The sequence below is a fragment of the Arvicanthis niloticus genome, chromosome 23 (genome assembly GCF_011762505.2).
Source record: "Arvicanthis niloticus isolate mArvNil1 chromosome 23, mArvNil1.pat.X, whole genome shotgun sequence".
Taxonomy (NCBI): domain Eukaryota; kingdom Metazoa; phylum Chordata; class Mammalia; order Rodentia; family Muridae; genus Arvicanthis; species Arvicanthis niloticus.
Genome location: NC_133430.1, coordinates 44,886,204 through 44,900,949, shown reverse-complemented (window position 1 = coordinate 44,900,949; position 14,746 = coordinate 44,886,204). Strand labels below are relative to the sequence as shown.

At 42.0% G+C, this 14,746-nt stretch overlaps 1 protein-coding gene across 3 annotated transcripts in view; it reads left to right on the top strand.

The window, feature by feature from the left end:
• Nucleotides 1–349: 349 nt before the first annotated feature.
• The window catches only part of Kiaa0586 (KIAA0586 ortholog), a 101,141-nt gene continuing 86,744 nt past the window's right edge, over nt 350–14,746 (top strand). For all 3 annotated transcript variants that reach the window (XM_076922053.1, XM_076922054.1, XM_076922052.1), the window contains exons 1-5: nt 350–1,251; nt 2,772–2,845; nt 4,395–4,464; nt 5,560–5,629; nt 13,600–13,774. In XM_076922053.1, coding sequence (XP_076778168.1) covers nt 1,053–1,251; nt 2,772–2,845; nt 4,395–4,464; nt 5,560–5,629; nt 13,600–13,774 — 588 coding nt within the window. In that variant the 5' untranslated portion in view covers nt 350–1,052. The remainder of the gene's footprint in view (nt 1,252–2,771; nt 2,846–4,394; nt 4,465–5,559; nt 5,630–13,599; nt 13,775–14,746) is intronic.

Sequence of the window (14,746 nt, the reverse complement as noted above, 5' to 3'; positions counted from 1 at the left end):
TGTTAGTCAGTGCTCTCTGTACTTTTCACTCCCTTTTCCACGGCAACGGAATCTGTCGAAATTCCTAGAACGCCTAATATGCTTAACCCTAGGTTTCTAACGGTCTGCAATTACTACGGTGTAAAAAAAACCCTTGATAAACAAAAGTGTTTATGGGCTGATCGAGAATTCGCCAGTCCTCTAGGAATATTTAGTACTGTATCCAAACATAAAACGCGACATGCTGCCTTTAAAATTAAAAAGTCACATCTCCTTGTAGTCGTTTATGTTTGGAGTTCGTTTCCACCCGGACACGAATGTAAGAGCACCAGAGAACACTCCCGTTCCGGTTGAGGGTGTGTGTGTGTGTGTGTGTGTGTGTGTGTGTGTGTGTGTGTGTGTGGGTGGATCTTTGCGCGCCTGCGTACTGGTGTTCAAGGGCGGGCTTTCTGGGAAGACCGAGTCGACCCGTGAACAACCGAAGCAGTTATATCAAGATCAATACGGCGTGTGTGCCGGCTTCTGTGGAGACGCTGAAGACTAAGTTGAGGTGTCCGAAATTGCATCAGGACTCGTAGAAAGAAAGCTATTAAGCTCCTATGAGGGTGATGTTTTGAAAACAGGATTTTAACGTTACCTGCTCGGCTGGGTCTTCGCCACAAATCTTAACCCCGCCTCCACGTCTGTTGGGGTTTTCAGCTGCAGCTCAGGGTTTGGAGGAGTGCGTTTTTCGTACGGTTCCCGTGGCTTCTTTTTTGCTCTAGACATAAATTCATTTCAAATTTATTGCTTTGGCGCATTAACAGACTCAGTGGGATCAAGACATTCTTGTTGCATTTAGCCCTGGATTAGATGTCAAAATTGAAATGTACAGCTTTGTGGATATTTTGTCTATAGGCTTTTTAAGTTAACGACCGCTTTCATAATTATTTTTGGAATTCAGGTATTTTTCAAATTCACTTCCACCGTTGCTTCTTTGCCTGGTACTCAAAGAGGTGAAACTGTGTCCTTAAGTCTGGGAAGCTAGAATAACCTCTGTTAAGAACCGCAGGACTTGTTTTGTGACTAACCATATGAAAAACGTTAAGTTTAGCCTGGAAAGGGGGAAAAGTTGTAAAATGCCAGCGAGGAGACTGCGAGAGGTTGTTTCTCCAAACCAAGGGAATAAATCGTCTGTGGTGGAAGATGAGCTGCCCCGTGTTCCTCCAGCACTGTCTGCAAATAAACGTCTTGCTGTTGGAACAAGGACTAGCTCGGATGCAGCGTTATGTGGTATGTGATTCCAAATGTTTCAGTTTCCCACCCAGTTTACGTTTTTGATAAGTCGTTAGTCTTTATTTCTGACTCTATTTTGGGTTGTGCATTCCTCCAAATTTAGAGGAGTCAATGCTTACATTCTGAAATGTAAGATACAAGTCTGGTTTGTACAGATGTTTGAAAAGTAACTTGGTTCCCTGGGAAAATGACCAAACAGAGTACAAAAGGTTTCAGCATGTAGAATGAATGACGCTTGAGTATTTATTTCCTCTTGTGCTTGTTCTTGGTATGGTGTACGTATCCTGCTCTTGTTCATACCCATGAGGGATGATACAGTGAACTTGTATAATCTTAATATTTACTAAATGCTCTATTTTCTTTTTGGGTAGTGCTCTCCAGTCTGGTGTAAGAAAATGCATAGCTTCAATCTTTGGTGGCATTTGTATTTACAATTCACATGTCCTGTTTAGAGCTATGAAATTGTATTGATTATTTTAAGGATCATATGAATGAATGTATATGCAAGAGCTTCAATATGCTCGTTGCACTTTGGAGGTACACTATAGGGCCATTGTTAGATCATAGTTTTATATCTATCTAGTGTTTTTTGTTTTTGAGACAAGGTTTCCCTTGTCCTGGCTGGCTTTGAACTTACTATGTAGACCAGGCTGGCCTTAAACTCACAGAAATCTGCCTCCTGAATGCTGAGATTAAAGGCATTCACTACCACGCTTGGGTATATACAAGATTTTTTTTTTTTCTGGTAAATCTAATATTTTTTTCTGCATTGGGTAAAATATCTTTTAGGATTTTAAAAAATAACATTTTCAATTGTGTGTCTATGTGTGGGTATCCAGAAATGAGTTTAGGTGCCCATGGAGGCCAGAGTAGCTAAAATCTACCTAGAGCTATACTTAACAGGTGGTTGTAAGCTCTCTCTCTCTCTGTTGGAGGTTCTAAACTCCAGTCTTTTGCAAGATCAGCAAGCACTTTTACCTGCCCTGCCATCTCTCCAGCCCCTGAAAAAAAAAAAAAAAAAAAAATCTCATTTTATTTTATTGAGAGAGGATCACATTATGTAGCACTATTTGGCCTAAAACTCACTCTGTACACTGGGCTAGCCTCAAACTTAGAGAAATTCATCTGTCTCTGCTTTTGAGCATTACAGTTTAAAGATCTTCCACACCACGGCTGCTGTTAAAACATTGTAGACGTCACCTACTTGACTTACCTGTTCTAACTCATTCTTATCTTGCTAAATAATAGGCTATGAAGCCTTTTATTAGAATGTATTTAAATGTTTCTTCTCAGTTTCTCTTACAGGAAAGTGTCTTCACATTTGGTTCTTATGTTAATATAGAAATTCTCAGCTCTTGTAACATGCCTACACAGTTGCCAAGGGTCAGGTTTTGATTTAAAAGCTGCTCAGATTGGACCTGTGGCTCAGTGCTAGAGCTTACAATGAGAGGAGCCTTGGGTTCAGTCCCTGGAGAAAAACCACAACACAGCTCTCAGTGACTCTTTCGTTTTCTTAGGCTCGTTGGATTTAACTTCTGCTAGACAGTATCACCAGCCTCTGTCAGAAAATCCCTCTGAATCCAATAAAAGTGTAAGTAAAAGAATTCCAAGTCATATCAATATTATCAAATTTTTAAAGTTCTGTTTTGTTAACAACGTGTGTTTTGCATAGGTATCACGTATGACAGGGGGTGTTTTGTCCTTTGATCATTTTTTTTTTTATGTTTTGTTTGTGTACATGTAGCAATGTGTGTGGGCATGTGTAGTCTATTTTTGTGTGTGAAGGTCAGAAGACAACCTTCAAGAATTTATTCTCTCGCTGGGCAGTGGTGGCACACGCCTTTAATCCCAGCACTTGGGAGGCAGAGACAGGCGGATTTCTGAGTTCGAGGCCAGCCTGGTCTACAGAGTGAGTTCCAGGACAGCCAGGGCTACACAGAGAAACCCTGTCTCGAAAAAAACAAAAAACAAACAAACAAACAAACAAAAAAACCAGAATTTATTCTCTCCTATTTCATGGGTCCCCACAATCAAGTTTGAATCATCAAGCTTGGCAGCTAGTGTCTTCATCTGTTGAACCATCCTATCAGCTCCAGAAATGTTCTACAGATTATGACTTGAAGAGTATGGGACATTACATATGTCTGTTATATTGTTAATCTTGTTGGGTCTTGTAAATTAACACTCATCATCATCTTAACTTTTTAAAAACATTTTTTTCCATTTTCATGTATATATGCGTGTGTTCATGTTTGTGTATGGAGGGATAAAGGGTGTGTGTGCACGTGATGTTTGGAGGGGTGAGGGGTGTGTGTGCACGTGACGTCTCGAGGTTGCTGTCAGGAAGCATCCCCCATTGCCCTTCCACCTTATTTCATTCAGTCAGGATACCTTAGTCCCAGAGCTCACAGACATGGCTAGTCTAACTGACCACCTGCTCTGGGGATCTCCTGCCTCAGCCTTCCTTCCAGGGCTGCAGTTACAGGCAGGCTGCTGCATCCTTCCAGCATTCACTTGGGTTCTGGGGATCCGTGTGCTTGTGAGGTAAGTACTTAATTACTGAGTCATCTCCCCAGCCCTCTTCTTTTCCTTCCCTTTTATGTTTAGCAGAAAAAAGAGCAGCGTGGAGTTCATCTAGTGCCTTAAGAGCTCAGTTGTCTCAGTGTGGAGTCTCAGAGACGAGTTCTAGGATCACACTTAAGAGAAGGAAACTCTTGAACATTAGATATGACCTGCACAGCACAACTTTGTAAGACAGTGACTAAGAAGGGTGTGGTTAGGTTGCAGTGTTGTAGTTAGAGGACCATGCTGTCTTCCCACAGTTGACTCACCCTTGAGGCAGTTTAGCACATTAAGCTGGAGCAGCTGAGATGTTCAATGTGGATTTGAATCAGTCTCTTGTTCCACTTCTGTGTGCTTGTTATACTTGCTCGTAATTTCTCACTCTTCTGATTTCATATTGCTCATTCATTGAGAAATCCTCTAGTGGCTTCAGAGTATCTAGGAAATCTGTGGTGCTGGGCATGAAGTCAATGAGCTGTGCAGACCTGCCTTCCTAGATCACAGTGCTCAGATGCTATGAATGGACTCTGTTAGTGGTCATTTAAGTTCATTCAGTCTTCTTTCTCTTATGCCCAAAGGATTTTTCTAAAGATGCTGTAGTTTGGACGCTACCTTTGAATAAAACAGAAGAGAACAACGCACAAAAAGGTAAAATAATACAGTTGACTCAGCCTTGTAATCAGCTTGGTAAAGCCGAGTTAAAATGTTTTGTTTCATCAGTTTTGAATGCACAGTTCTGTGACATTGGCCTTAATAACATTTAGTGACATCAAGTACATGGACCTTGTTCGAGTGTCACTGTTCTTTAGCTCCAGATTGTTAACATCCCCCCCACTGAGCTCTGTGCCCCTAACTCCTCACTCTTGCCTCTGTGACTTTGACTACCTCAGGTACCTCATGTCAGTGGCATCATGTAGCATTTAATCTTTGTGATTATTTTAATTTACATAATGTGTTTAAGCTTATCCATATTGTTATATACGTCAGTATCTTTTGAAAATGTAGTCTTATTTATTTTTCCTGTATAGATGTTTAGTCTGCCTTCACGTCTGTACACTAGTGCAGTACCCAAAAAGGCCAAAAGAAGGGGTCAGATCACTAGGGACTGAAGTTATAGAGGGTTGTGAGTCATATGGGTGCTGGGAGTTGAACATCATGTGGGTGCTTACAGGTTCACTGTAAGAGCAGCGAGTGCTCTTAACTGCTGACCCATCCTTCCAGTCCAGAATTGGTTTATTCATTCAATAGCTTAATAGCATTTATTTTGCGCTAGGCATCAGATCTAGAGCCTTCTGCATGCTAGGTAAACGTACTGTCTAGATCCTGAGCTCCTGTTATTTTAGTTTTTGTTTTTATTTTCAAATTAGGTTACTAATAGAATCTAAAATCTATAAAGAAGATTTGCACAGGAAAAGCATATTTTGCTATTACAAACTCATTGCAAAGGTTTGGGATATTTATTTTATTGCTTTGGCCCTGGCTGGTCTAGAACTTGCTACAGCAGACCAGGCTAGCCTCGGTGTTGCAGGAGACTTTGTGCCTCTGCATGCTGAAGGCTAGATGTGAGCTGCAAATGCAAATCCAAGTTCATTCATTCTTTTGTCTAAAAAGTACCAGAGATCGGACCCAGGACCTCGCACATTCTAAGCCAGTGTTCTGCCACTGAACTATATTCCTAGCCCTCAGTCTTGGCTTTTTTGTTCTTCAGAATCTGAAATATATTTTTGTGTCTTAAATTTCCAGCAAATGACATCTTTATTTCTCAGTACGCCATGGGACAGAAAGAAGCTTTGAGAAGTGTTTTAAAGCAAAAGTAAGTTTCATTTACAGACACACTTGCAGTGGTATGCTACCTTAAATTAGAAGGAAATTGTACATTAGCATATGTTAAAAGATCCATACACAGCAATGTTTTAAAATTAACCATAGCAACTTGCAGGGCTGGGATGTAGCTCAGTGGCAGAGCACCTGGCAGTATGCACAGTCTAGGAGTGTGAATGTCGTTTAACTAATGCAAGTTCTACCCTGTCCTCAGCCCTGCTGTCTTGTTCACTCTGATTCTTAGGACAGCCCTTGTATCTAACAGTGTACACAGATGCAGACCAGAATAATTGGAGCTAGAATGGAAAAGCATTGCACTTGGTGCATTATTTCACCGTCCAGACACATAAGCCTCGCTCTGCTGCAACTCAAATGGAATTAATAACGGGAGATCGACAAGTGCTATAAAGACAGGTTGTTGAACAGGCCATGGCTGTGTTGCATCCAGAGAAGGAAGTAGCAACTTGAGTAGAAGGTTCAGGAAGAAAAACTTGACATTAGCTGTGGGCCCAGTGCTTTTGTGTCTTCAACAGGAAGAGCATTGTGACACCACATAGATGGTGTTTGGCAGAGGCAATAGCTGCATATTATAAAGTAGGGCAGCTGGAAGAATGGCATTTGTGCGGTGGGGGAGGCAGTCTCATCTGAGAAGGCCGGAGTGTCATGGAGAACCTCTGGGAATTGGACTCTTACCTTGGCTTTGGTCAAGTAAACCCTATTACCTCCAGACTTGAGTCTCATTATGTAAAAGTAAGGAATAACGAGGGGTGACCTTAAATAAGGCTCCCTACCTTCCCAGTTCTACCTGTGGCACTTGTCGGGCAATTATGATAAAGTAATTGAGAAAACTTGGTGACTTAGTCGGGAATGAGGAGGTGGGCAGAGAACAATTACTCTCTTAGCTGTGAAATGGGGTCAGAGAGAAGTGCGTGCCAGCGCACTGTGCTGCCCTCGGATGTGCCGTGAGGGAACCCGGGCTGCGCATGGGCATATTCCTGACTATTCACTTAGGGATTCCTAGGTTTTGGTTGATTTCACCAGTTTGCCTTGGTCTAAATTGAGAGTGCAATGGACTAGTTTTTTTTTGAACAACTGAAGTCAGATGTTTGTCTGCAGTATCTGTTTGTTTGCTTTGTTCTTTTTTTGTGGTAAGGTGTAATGAGCTCAAGGCCCTGGGCATGCTAGCATCTAGCACTGAGCTGTTATCCCCATCCTGCTGGACTTGAGTGATGCACACTGCCGAGTGGCGTGTTTGGTGCCCATTAAATAAACTAGGTAATGTTAATGGAAGAAGCTAGGATTCAGACAACTTTTAATCCTTCTTCTTGGGATTTTGTGCTAAGGGAAGGAAGTAAGGCAGCAGAGAAAGGGAATTATCGTGTAAGCTAGATCAGTCACATGTGTCACAGACACAGGGTGGATTGATGGCAGCCACAGGTTGCTCACAGCGGGAAGCGGGGAGATAAGTGCCAGAGGGTGCAGTTTCAGTCAGGATGACTACTCAGTAGAACGTTTTATGTAGCATGACAACTGTAGTAAATACTAGTTACTGAGAGAGTAGATTTAAAATGTTCTTACCATAGAATAATTATGTAAGGGAATGGATGTACTAATTAGCTTGATTGTGCTATTTCACAATGTATACATGTATCAAAATTTCACATTATATACTGCACATATATACTTTAAATTTGTCAATTGTATCTTAGTATATCTGAGGAAAACAGTAGTATGTATTATTAATGTTAGTTTTTGTTTCTCTGTTTATTTTGGTTCCTTCCCGTCAAGTCCTCCTGTATACCCCTCTTCACTCCCCTTCAAATTCTATACCTCTTTTTCATCAGTTGTTACTGGATGCAAATTTGTATTTGTGTGTACATATAGATCCCCAGATAAAACCTGTTGAATCCATATAATGTTACTTGTGTATGCTCCAAGGGCTGACCAGTTGGTCATATTCTTCCCCGGGGAAAGCCCTCTCCCTCTCCCAGCTTTCTTCAGTTGCCTGTGTCATGTCATGTCTCTGTGTAGGGCTGAGGCCTTGTGGGCTTTTCCTCATCCAGTTTGGCATGTTCATTGGTGTCCTCCTTGTTCAGCTCTCATCATGGCAGTCTTGTTGGTGAGACTTTATGGGTGTAGCTTGTGACGTTCCTGGGAGACACAATCTCACAGCAAAGTCCCCAATTCGCCTCTGGCTCTTACAGTCTCTTGGCCCCCTCTTCCACAGTGTTCCCTGAGATTTAGGTAATGGGTAGTTTGTGGTGGTATTCATGAGGACTGACTACACGACCCTGCCCCTTGACTGGTTGTGGTTTTCTGTAGTGTTCTCTGTCTGCTGGAAAGAGAAATTTCCTTGATGTGGGGGTCTTCATTTGTAGGTGTAAGGACAAGTGTTGGTAGATTGTTTGTTGTTAGAGATTGTGCTGGTATAGTAGATTAGTGGTTGTAGATTCTCCTCCAGTGACCATGATTTTACTAGTACTGGCTAGTTAGTTAGGTTTCTAGTACCAGAGATAATACCACTTTTGTTGAGCAAATATTAAGTCTCTGAGAGAGCTGTTGGTTCCAGCAAGATATATGTACCACCTGGTTGTTGATGTGGTTCATGGGTGTCATAGGTGGGTAGAACTGTTGGTTTCCTGTCTCTTTTGGAACCTAACAAGGCACCTTCTGGTACCATGAAAGCTAGTCCTCAGGGAGGGGACATTGAAGTCACTTCAGCTCTGTTTCTGGGCCCTGTTTCTGAAGTTGCTTTATGTTTCAGAAGTCTCTTAGATAGCCCCGGCCAACAATTGAAAGGATGACTTCTCATGTCTGGTATTGGGGTTTTGTTAGGCGGTCTTTGGTTTTTAGAGAGTGTTGTCAGCTCAGATAAAGAAAGACATTAAAAAGCTGGGCAGTGGTGGCACACGCCTTTAATCCCAGTACTTGGGAGGCAGAGGCAGGCGGATTTCTGAGTTTGAGTGCAGCCTGGTCTACAGAGTGAGTTCCAGGACAGCCAGGACTACACAGAGAAACCCTATCTCGGAAAACAAAACAAAACAAAACAAAACAACAACAACAAAAAAGGCATTAAAAGTATATATTTATACACTGAGTTGCTGCATTATAGTTTTTTTTTTAATTCCTTGTGCCTTTTTCAGGAGACCATGCTGTTGTTTTACCCCCCCCCCTCCTGTATTCACCTGTCCCCTTCCCTACGAAGCTCCACCCTCTCCTCCTTCCCGCATCAGTCAGTTGTGGTCTGTTCTCCTTTGCCCTCTCTGTGCACCTTCTTCTGTATCCACTTCCTGCCTTCCTGTAATGAGCTTCGTTTTCCACTTCCCATGCCAGACCCCTTGTACTGCTATCCCATCACTACCTTCTGTGCTGGGCCCTTTCCCCGTTCCCTCATGTCACTCGTACCCTGCTATTCCTCTTTCTCTTGCTCCACAGACCGCCTATTAGAGCAATGGTCCCATTGTCCCTCGTTTTTGTAGTTACTACTGGCTGTGTGTTCACATCTGAAGATGGAGAGCTAGGAGCCTCCAGTTGCAGAGGACACGCAGCCTTTGTTTGTTCCATTGATCTTTGCCTCTCTCACCGAGGTAGGATTAAAAACCTCAAGGTTGTTTGGTTTGCATTGGTGATGAATAGTTTTTGAGATATTTCTTGGCTTTTCTTTTGAGAAGTCTCTCTTCAGGTCCTCGGGTTATTTGTTTTTGACCTGTCGTTTTTTGGGTTCATGCTGTCGATTGTTTCTTTAGCTGGGCAGAACCTTTTTTTGTTTGTTTTTTAAATGGCATCCTGTTTGTCAACTGTTGGCTTTAATTCTTGGCAAATGGAGTCCTGTGCAGGAAGTCCTTCCCTGCACCTGTCTCACGCAGGCACTCACGGCCTGTGCTCTCTTTAGCAGTCTCCTGTGTGAGGTTCCATGTTTAGGCCTTTGGTCTATTTAGTTACTTTCTGTGAAGGTGGTAGAACTGGGTCTGATGTCAGCTTCTGCGTGTGGACTGAGCACCGTTTGTTTAAGATGCTTTCCTTTCTCCAGCTTATGCTTTAGGCATCTTGGTCACATATCGTGTGAGTCACATGCGCTCGTGTTTGGGTCTATTTTGTAGTATTGGTCTGGATGTCTGTTATTGTGCCAATACCATATTGTTTTTATTACTGTGCTTCTGTTATATATCTTAAGATCTGCAGTCATAATCACTCCCACACCCCTCCCCCCAGGTCAGGATTTTTTTGGGCTATCCTAGGTCTCTTGTGGTTCCATATGAATTTTAGGATTTTTTTTTTTTTTTTTTATTTCTGAGAAGAATGGGATGGAGTTTTGATTGTGATTGTGTTGTGTCTGTTACAGCTTTCAGTAGAATTGCCATTTTTACAATGTTTATTCTACCATCCCATGAACCTGGGATGTCCTTCCGTTTTTCTCTTGACTTTATTTCTTCAGAGGTTTACAGTTTTCATTGTAGAGGTCCTTCGCTTTCTTCGTTAGGTTTATTCCTGGATATTTTATTTTCCTACAGGCTGTGTTAAGTGAGAGTGTGTCCATGATCTTTTCTTGTGTTTGTTGTTGGTATATAGAAAAATTGTTGATTTGTGCAAGTTGATTCAGCATCCATTCATTTGCTGAGTTTATGTTTTCTGGCAGTTTCTGGCAGGATTTTTGGGATCGCTGATGTATCGTATCGTATCGTCTTTCCCTACTTGTATCCCTCTGATTTCCTTCTCTTGCCATATTGCTCCAGCTGGTACTTGGAGCACAGTGGTGAGGAGGAGTCGGGTGGTGGACAGCCCTGTCTCCTTCCTGACTTCTATTGGATGGCTTCAAGCTTGTCTCCATTTAGGATGATGCTGGCTGTGGGCTTCTTGTCTATAGCTTTTATATGCTGAGGTATAGTCTCTCTAGCCCTGCGTTCTCTAAGTTTTTTGTCATGAAGTTGTGTTGAATTTAGTTAAAGGATTTTTCTGTATTATGATCATCACTTTTTTTTGTCTTTAAGTCTGTTCTTGTGGCTTATTGTGTTTATGAACTTGTGAATGTTGGACCGTGACTGCATTTCAGGGATAAAGCCAACTTGGTCCTGGTGGATAATCTTTCTGATGTATGTCTGCATTCTATTTGCAAGTATTTTAGTGAATATTTTTTCTGTATGTTCATTAGGGATATTGGCCTGTAACTAGCTGCCTGCCTGCCTTCCTTCCTTCCTTCCTTTGTTCCTTTGTTCCTTCTTCCCTCCCTCCCTTCCTCCCTCCCTTTTTCCTCCTCCTCTTCCTCCTCTTCCTCCTCCTCCTCCTCCTCCATAATAATAATAATAATAATAATAATAATAATAATAATAATAATGTTATTTATTGATTGATTGATTGATTGGTCTTTTGAGACAGGGTTTCTCTGTGTATCTCTGGCTGTCCTGGAACTTACTCTGTAGACCAGGCTGGCCTTGAACTCAGAGATCCACCTGTCTCTGCCTCCCAAGTGTTGGGATTAAATTAATCTTTCTTTCTGTCTTTTCTTTTCTTTTCTTTTCTTTTCTTTTCTTTTCTTTTCTTTTCTTTTCCTTCCTTCCTTCCTTTCTTTCTTTCTCTCTCTCTCTTTCTCTCTTTCTCTCTTTCTCTCTCTTTCTCTCTTTCTCTCTCTTTCTTTCTTTCTTTCTTTCTTTCTTTCTTTCTTTCTTTCATTGTTGTATTTTTACCTAGTTTGGGTATTAGAGTGATGCTAGCATCATAGGTGGAGTTGAGGAGTATTCACTCAGTTTCTTTTCGTTTTTTTCTTTTTTTGAATAGTTTAGGAAGGACTGCCTACAGATCTTTTTGAATGACTGGTGAATGCTTCTGTGAATCCATTTGGTGCTGGATGGTTTTGGCCGGAAGGTTTTAATTACTATTTCAATATCCTCCTTTATTATTCTTGGTTTAATTTTGATGGTTTGTCTAAATATAGAAATTCATTCATTTCTTTTAGGTTTTCCAGTTTCATGAAGTACACTTCATTAATATTCACTTAAAGTACTCTGAATTTATTTGGTGTCTGCTTTTAAGGGTCTCCTTTGAGTTTCCTAGTTGGGCTTTTGGGTTTTTCAATTCCATCTTTATTTCAGCTTGAGTCTTCTTCAGTGTTTCTGCCTCTTTATTGAATTCTGTTTTCAAGTCCTGGATTGTCTTTGTCATTTCCATTACCCTTATGCTTGTGTTCATTCTCCTTAAACTTTCTCCTTGATCTCATTGACTGTTTCTTTTGTGTCTTCTTTAAAATCCTTGAATTCTTTGGTGAAGTTTATGATTGCTCTTCCAGTTCTGTGTCCTGGTGTTATCTAGGTAATTCTCATTGGCAAGCATTTCTATAAGACTGGTAGGCTCTGGACAGGAGACACTGACTTGGTCTTTTATATTGTTGGTATTGTTCAATGAGATCTGGGCATGTGGTCTTCCTTTAAGTTAGTTTTAAGTTTGCCATAGATGGAGCAGCCTAGGGGAGAAGAGAGAATGTGGGAAATGGGAGAAGTTAGAAGTGGCTTGGGTGGAATATAGTCCAGTGGGCAAAGGGGGCCTGTTCCAAGATGGGAGTGTGGAGGTCTGAGTGGACGTGGTGCCTGGAGCTTCTGTTATGAAGGCAGGGAAGGCTGGACTAGGTAGACTCGGGCTAAATCTGGTAGATTTCAGAGGAGACATGGCTGTAAAGGTTGTGTACTTAGCAGTACTTAGCCCTGGAGGAGGACGTGGTATGGAGTTCGGTAGTGGAGTCAGCACTAATGGCCCTGTGGGTGGATGCAGGTAAAGCAGGTCCAAGTGGGAGTTTGAGATGTTGGTTACAGTTCAGGAGGAGATGGGGGGGCTAGGCTTAGAGTCAGGATTTTGGGGCTCAGTGGTAGCCTAGAGTTCATTGCTGCAAAACACAGATGGTCAGCTTACTCTGGGGCACTGGCTATGGGACCTGGGCTAGACCTGGTGGGATGTGGAAATATGAGTCCTGGGTGTGTGGGGCACTCACCAGGCTAGACACTAGAGGAGGAGGATGTGAGAAGTCGTTGAGTATGGAATAGCATGGTAGGCACTGTTGGTTTTCTGGGTTTTTTTTTTTTAAATGTGTATGTGCTGGGGTTGGAAATTAGATGCTATGCATGTACCTTCTAAGCTATAGCTTCAACCCTTACTTTTGTAATTCTTCTAAAAGTATTTGGTGAATACAGCCATCAGTTCTTAGAATCAGATGCAGTTCTTCTGCCTTTGAGAATTAAACCTTATGCTTCATATTTGTGTTTCTCGATTATCTGTCTTATAATTGCAGCTGTGTGATTGTCATGTATAAGTCATATTTTCAAAAATAGTATTACTGCCTTCAAAGGGTAACTTTTTTCCTTAGTTCTTAATGACCTAAACTTAATATTGACTAAGTTATTTTAGTTAATATTAACTAAATAATCACTTAATTTTTTTATACATTTGGGTGTTTTGCTTGCTCGCATTGTATGTGTGTATACCATGTGCATACTTTAAGAGGTCAGACGAGGCATCCAAGCCCCTGGAGTTACAGTTAAAGCCGATTCTGAGCCACTATGTGGTGGTGTTAGGAACTGAATCTGGGTCTTATGAAAAACAGCCAGAGCACGTAACTTCTGAGGTATCTCTCTTGCCCTGCTTTAATTCAAACAAAACAAAACAAATGAACAAACAAAAATCCCGAGATGGAGCTGGAGAGACGATTCAGTTGTTCTGAGTGTTTGCTGCACTTGTAGAAGCCTGCGTTTGGTTCCTAGCACCTACATCAGGCAACTCTCAGTCTTCGACAGTGCAAGCTCCAGTCTCACATGTACACACATCCTCTCGTGCACATGCTGCACATAACTACAAATAAAATATAAATTTAAGAGAAGCCTAGAAAGCCACTTTAGGAGATTCCCAGATTAGGGTATGTAGTCATTTCTTCAAATTGTTCAATACAGACTCCTGAAAACCTTTGTTTCCTTGTCTTTAAAGAGCTCAAAGCATGCCTGTTTTTAAGGCGGTGAAAGTACATCTTTTAGGAGACACGAGTACAGAAAAGAATGCTGTTGCTGAGGAGACTGAGACTCCACCCAATAGAATTGATTCGGCTACAACTGTGGCTGCAGCAACTGCCGCCGCCATTGCCACGGCAGCTCCTTTGATCAAGGTACTCTTCTCTGCCGGGCATCCCTGGACACTGAGAGAGATACTCGGTTGCTTGTTAAGAACTGATTCTGACAGTTGTGTCTGGACGCTCAGTCCAGTTGTTCTTGGTTGGAAAGGCTCTTCTTGTTTGTGGTTTGTGGATTGTTTCTCAGAAATGGTGAAAATTGCCTCCTTATGAATGTGCTGGCTTAGAGAAGCCAGGACCTGTTCACTGTAGGGCTGACAGTCCATGTTCTGGGTGATCCGTCTCTGAGAATCAGAACCCAGGGCCCTTATGCAGTGATAGGTAAGTGTCGTCACACTGACTTGTATTGCTAGGCCTGCATTCCTGAATGAACCAGAGGATTTTATATGATCTTATTATATCATAATACTAGCCTATCAGTTTGTAATGGAGAAACAGAAATATGTCAGGATAGGCATAAGATGTTAGAGCCAATGGGAAGCAGAGTGAAGACTCAGGTTTAAGGTTGTTGACCTACCTTAGCCTTATATTGGAGAAGTACCCAAAGCTATGGTTTTTGCTTTTTTTCCTTTTTTTTTTTTTTGAGATAGTTTCATGTATCCCAGGCTGTTTATCACCATCACCATCACCATCAGCCTGTTTGTGCAGTTCTAGGGATCAAAGCCATGGCTTCATGAGTGTTGGACAGCACACTTCTGAGCTCCATTTCCACCTTGTTCTCTTTTGAGACAGGATCTTCCTATCTGGACTTTTCTTGAGTTTTTCTGTGATTATAGGAATGTGCCATTGCACTGCTTGGGTCTAGAACCCTGAGGAGGGATGGCGAAAGAATGGAGAAAGGACAGGCACGCACACACACACACACACACACACACACACACACACACACACACACAGAAAAAAAAGCTGAGGGTCAGGTGGGCTGTATGCACTCTGGTGGAGCCACGCCTCCTACCACTGTAACCTGGAACCTCAGCATGCTAGTCTACACAGCATGGGAGAAGGGGT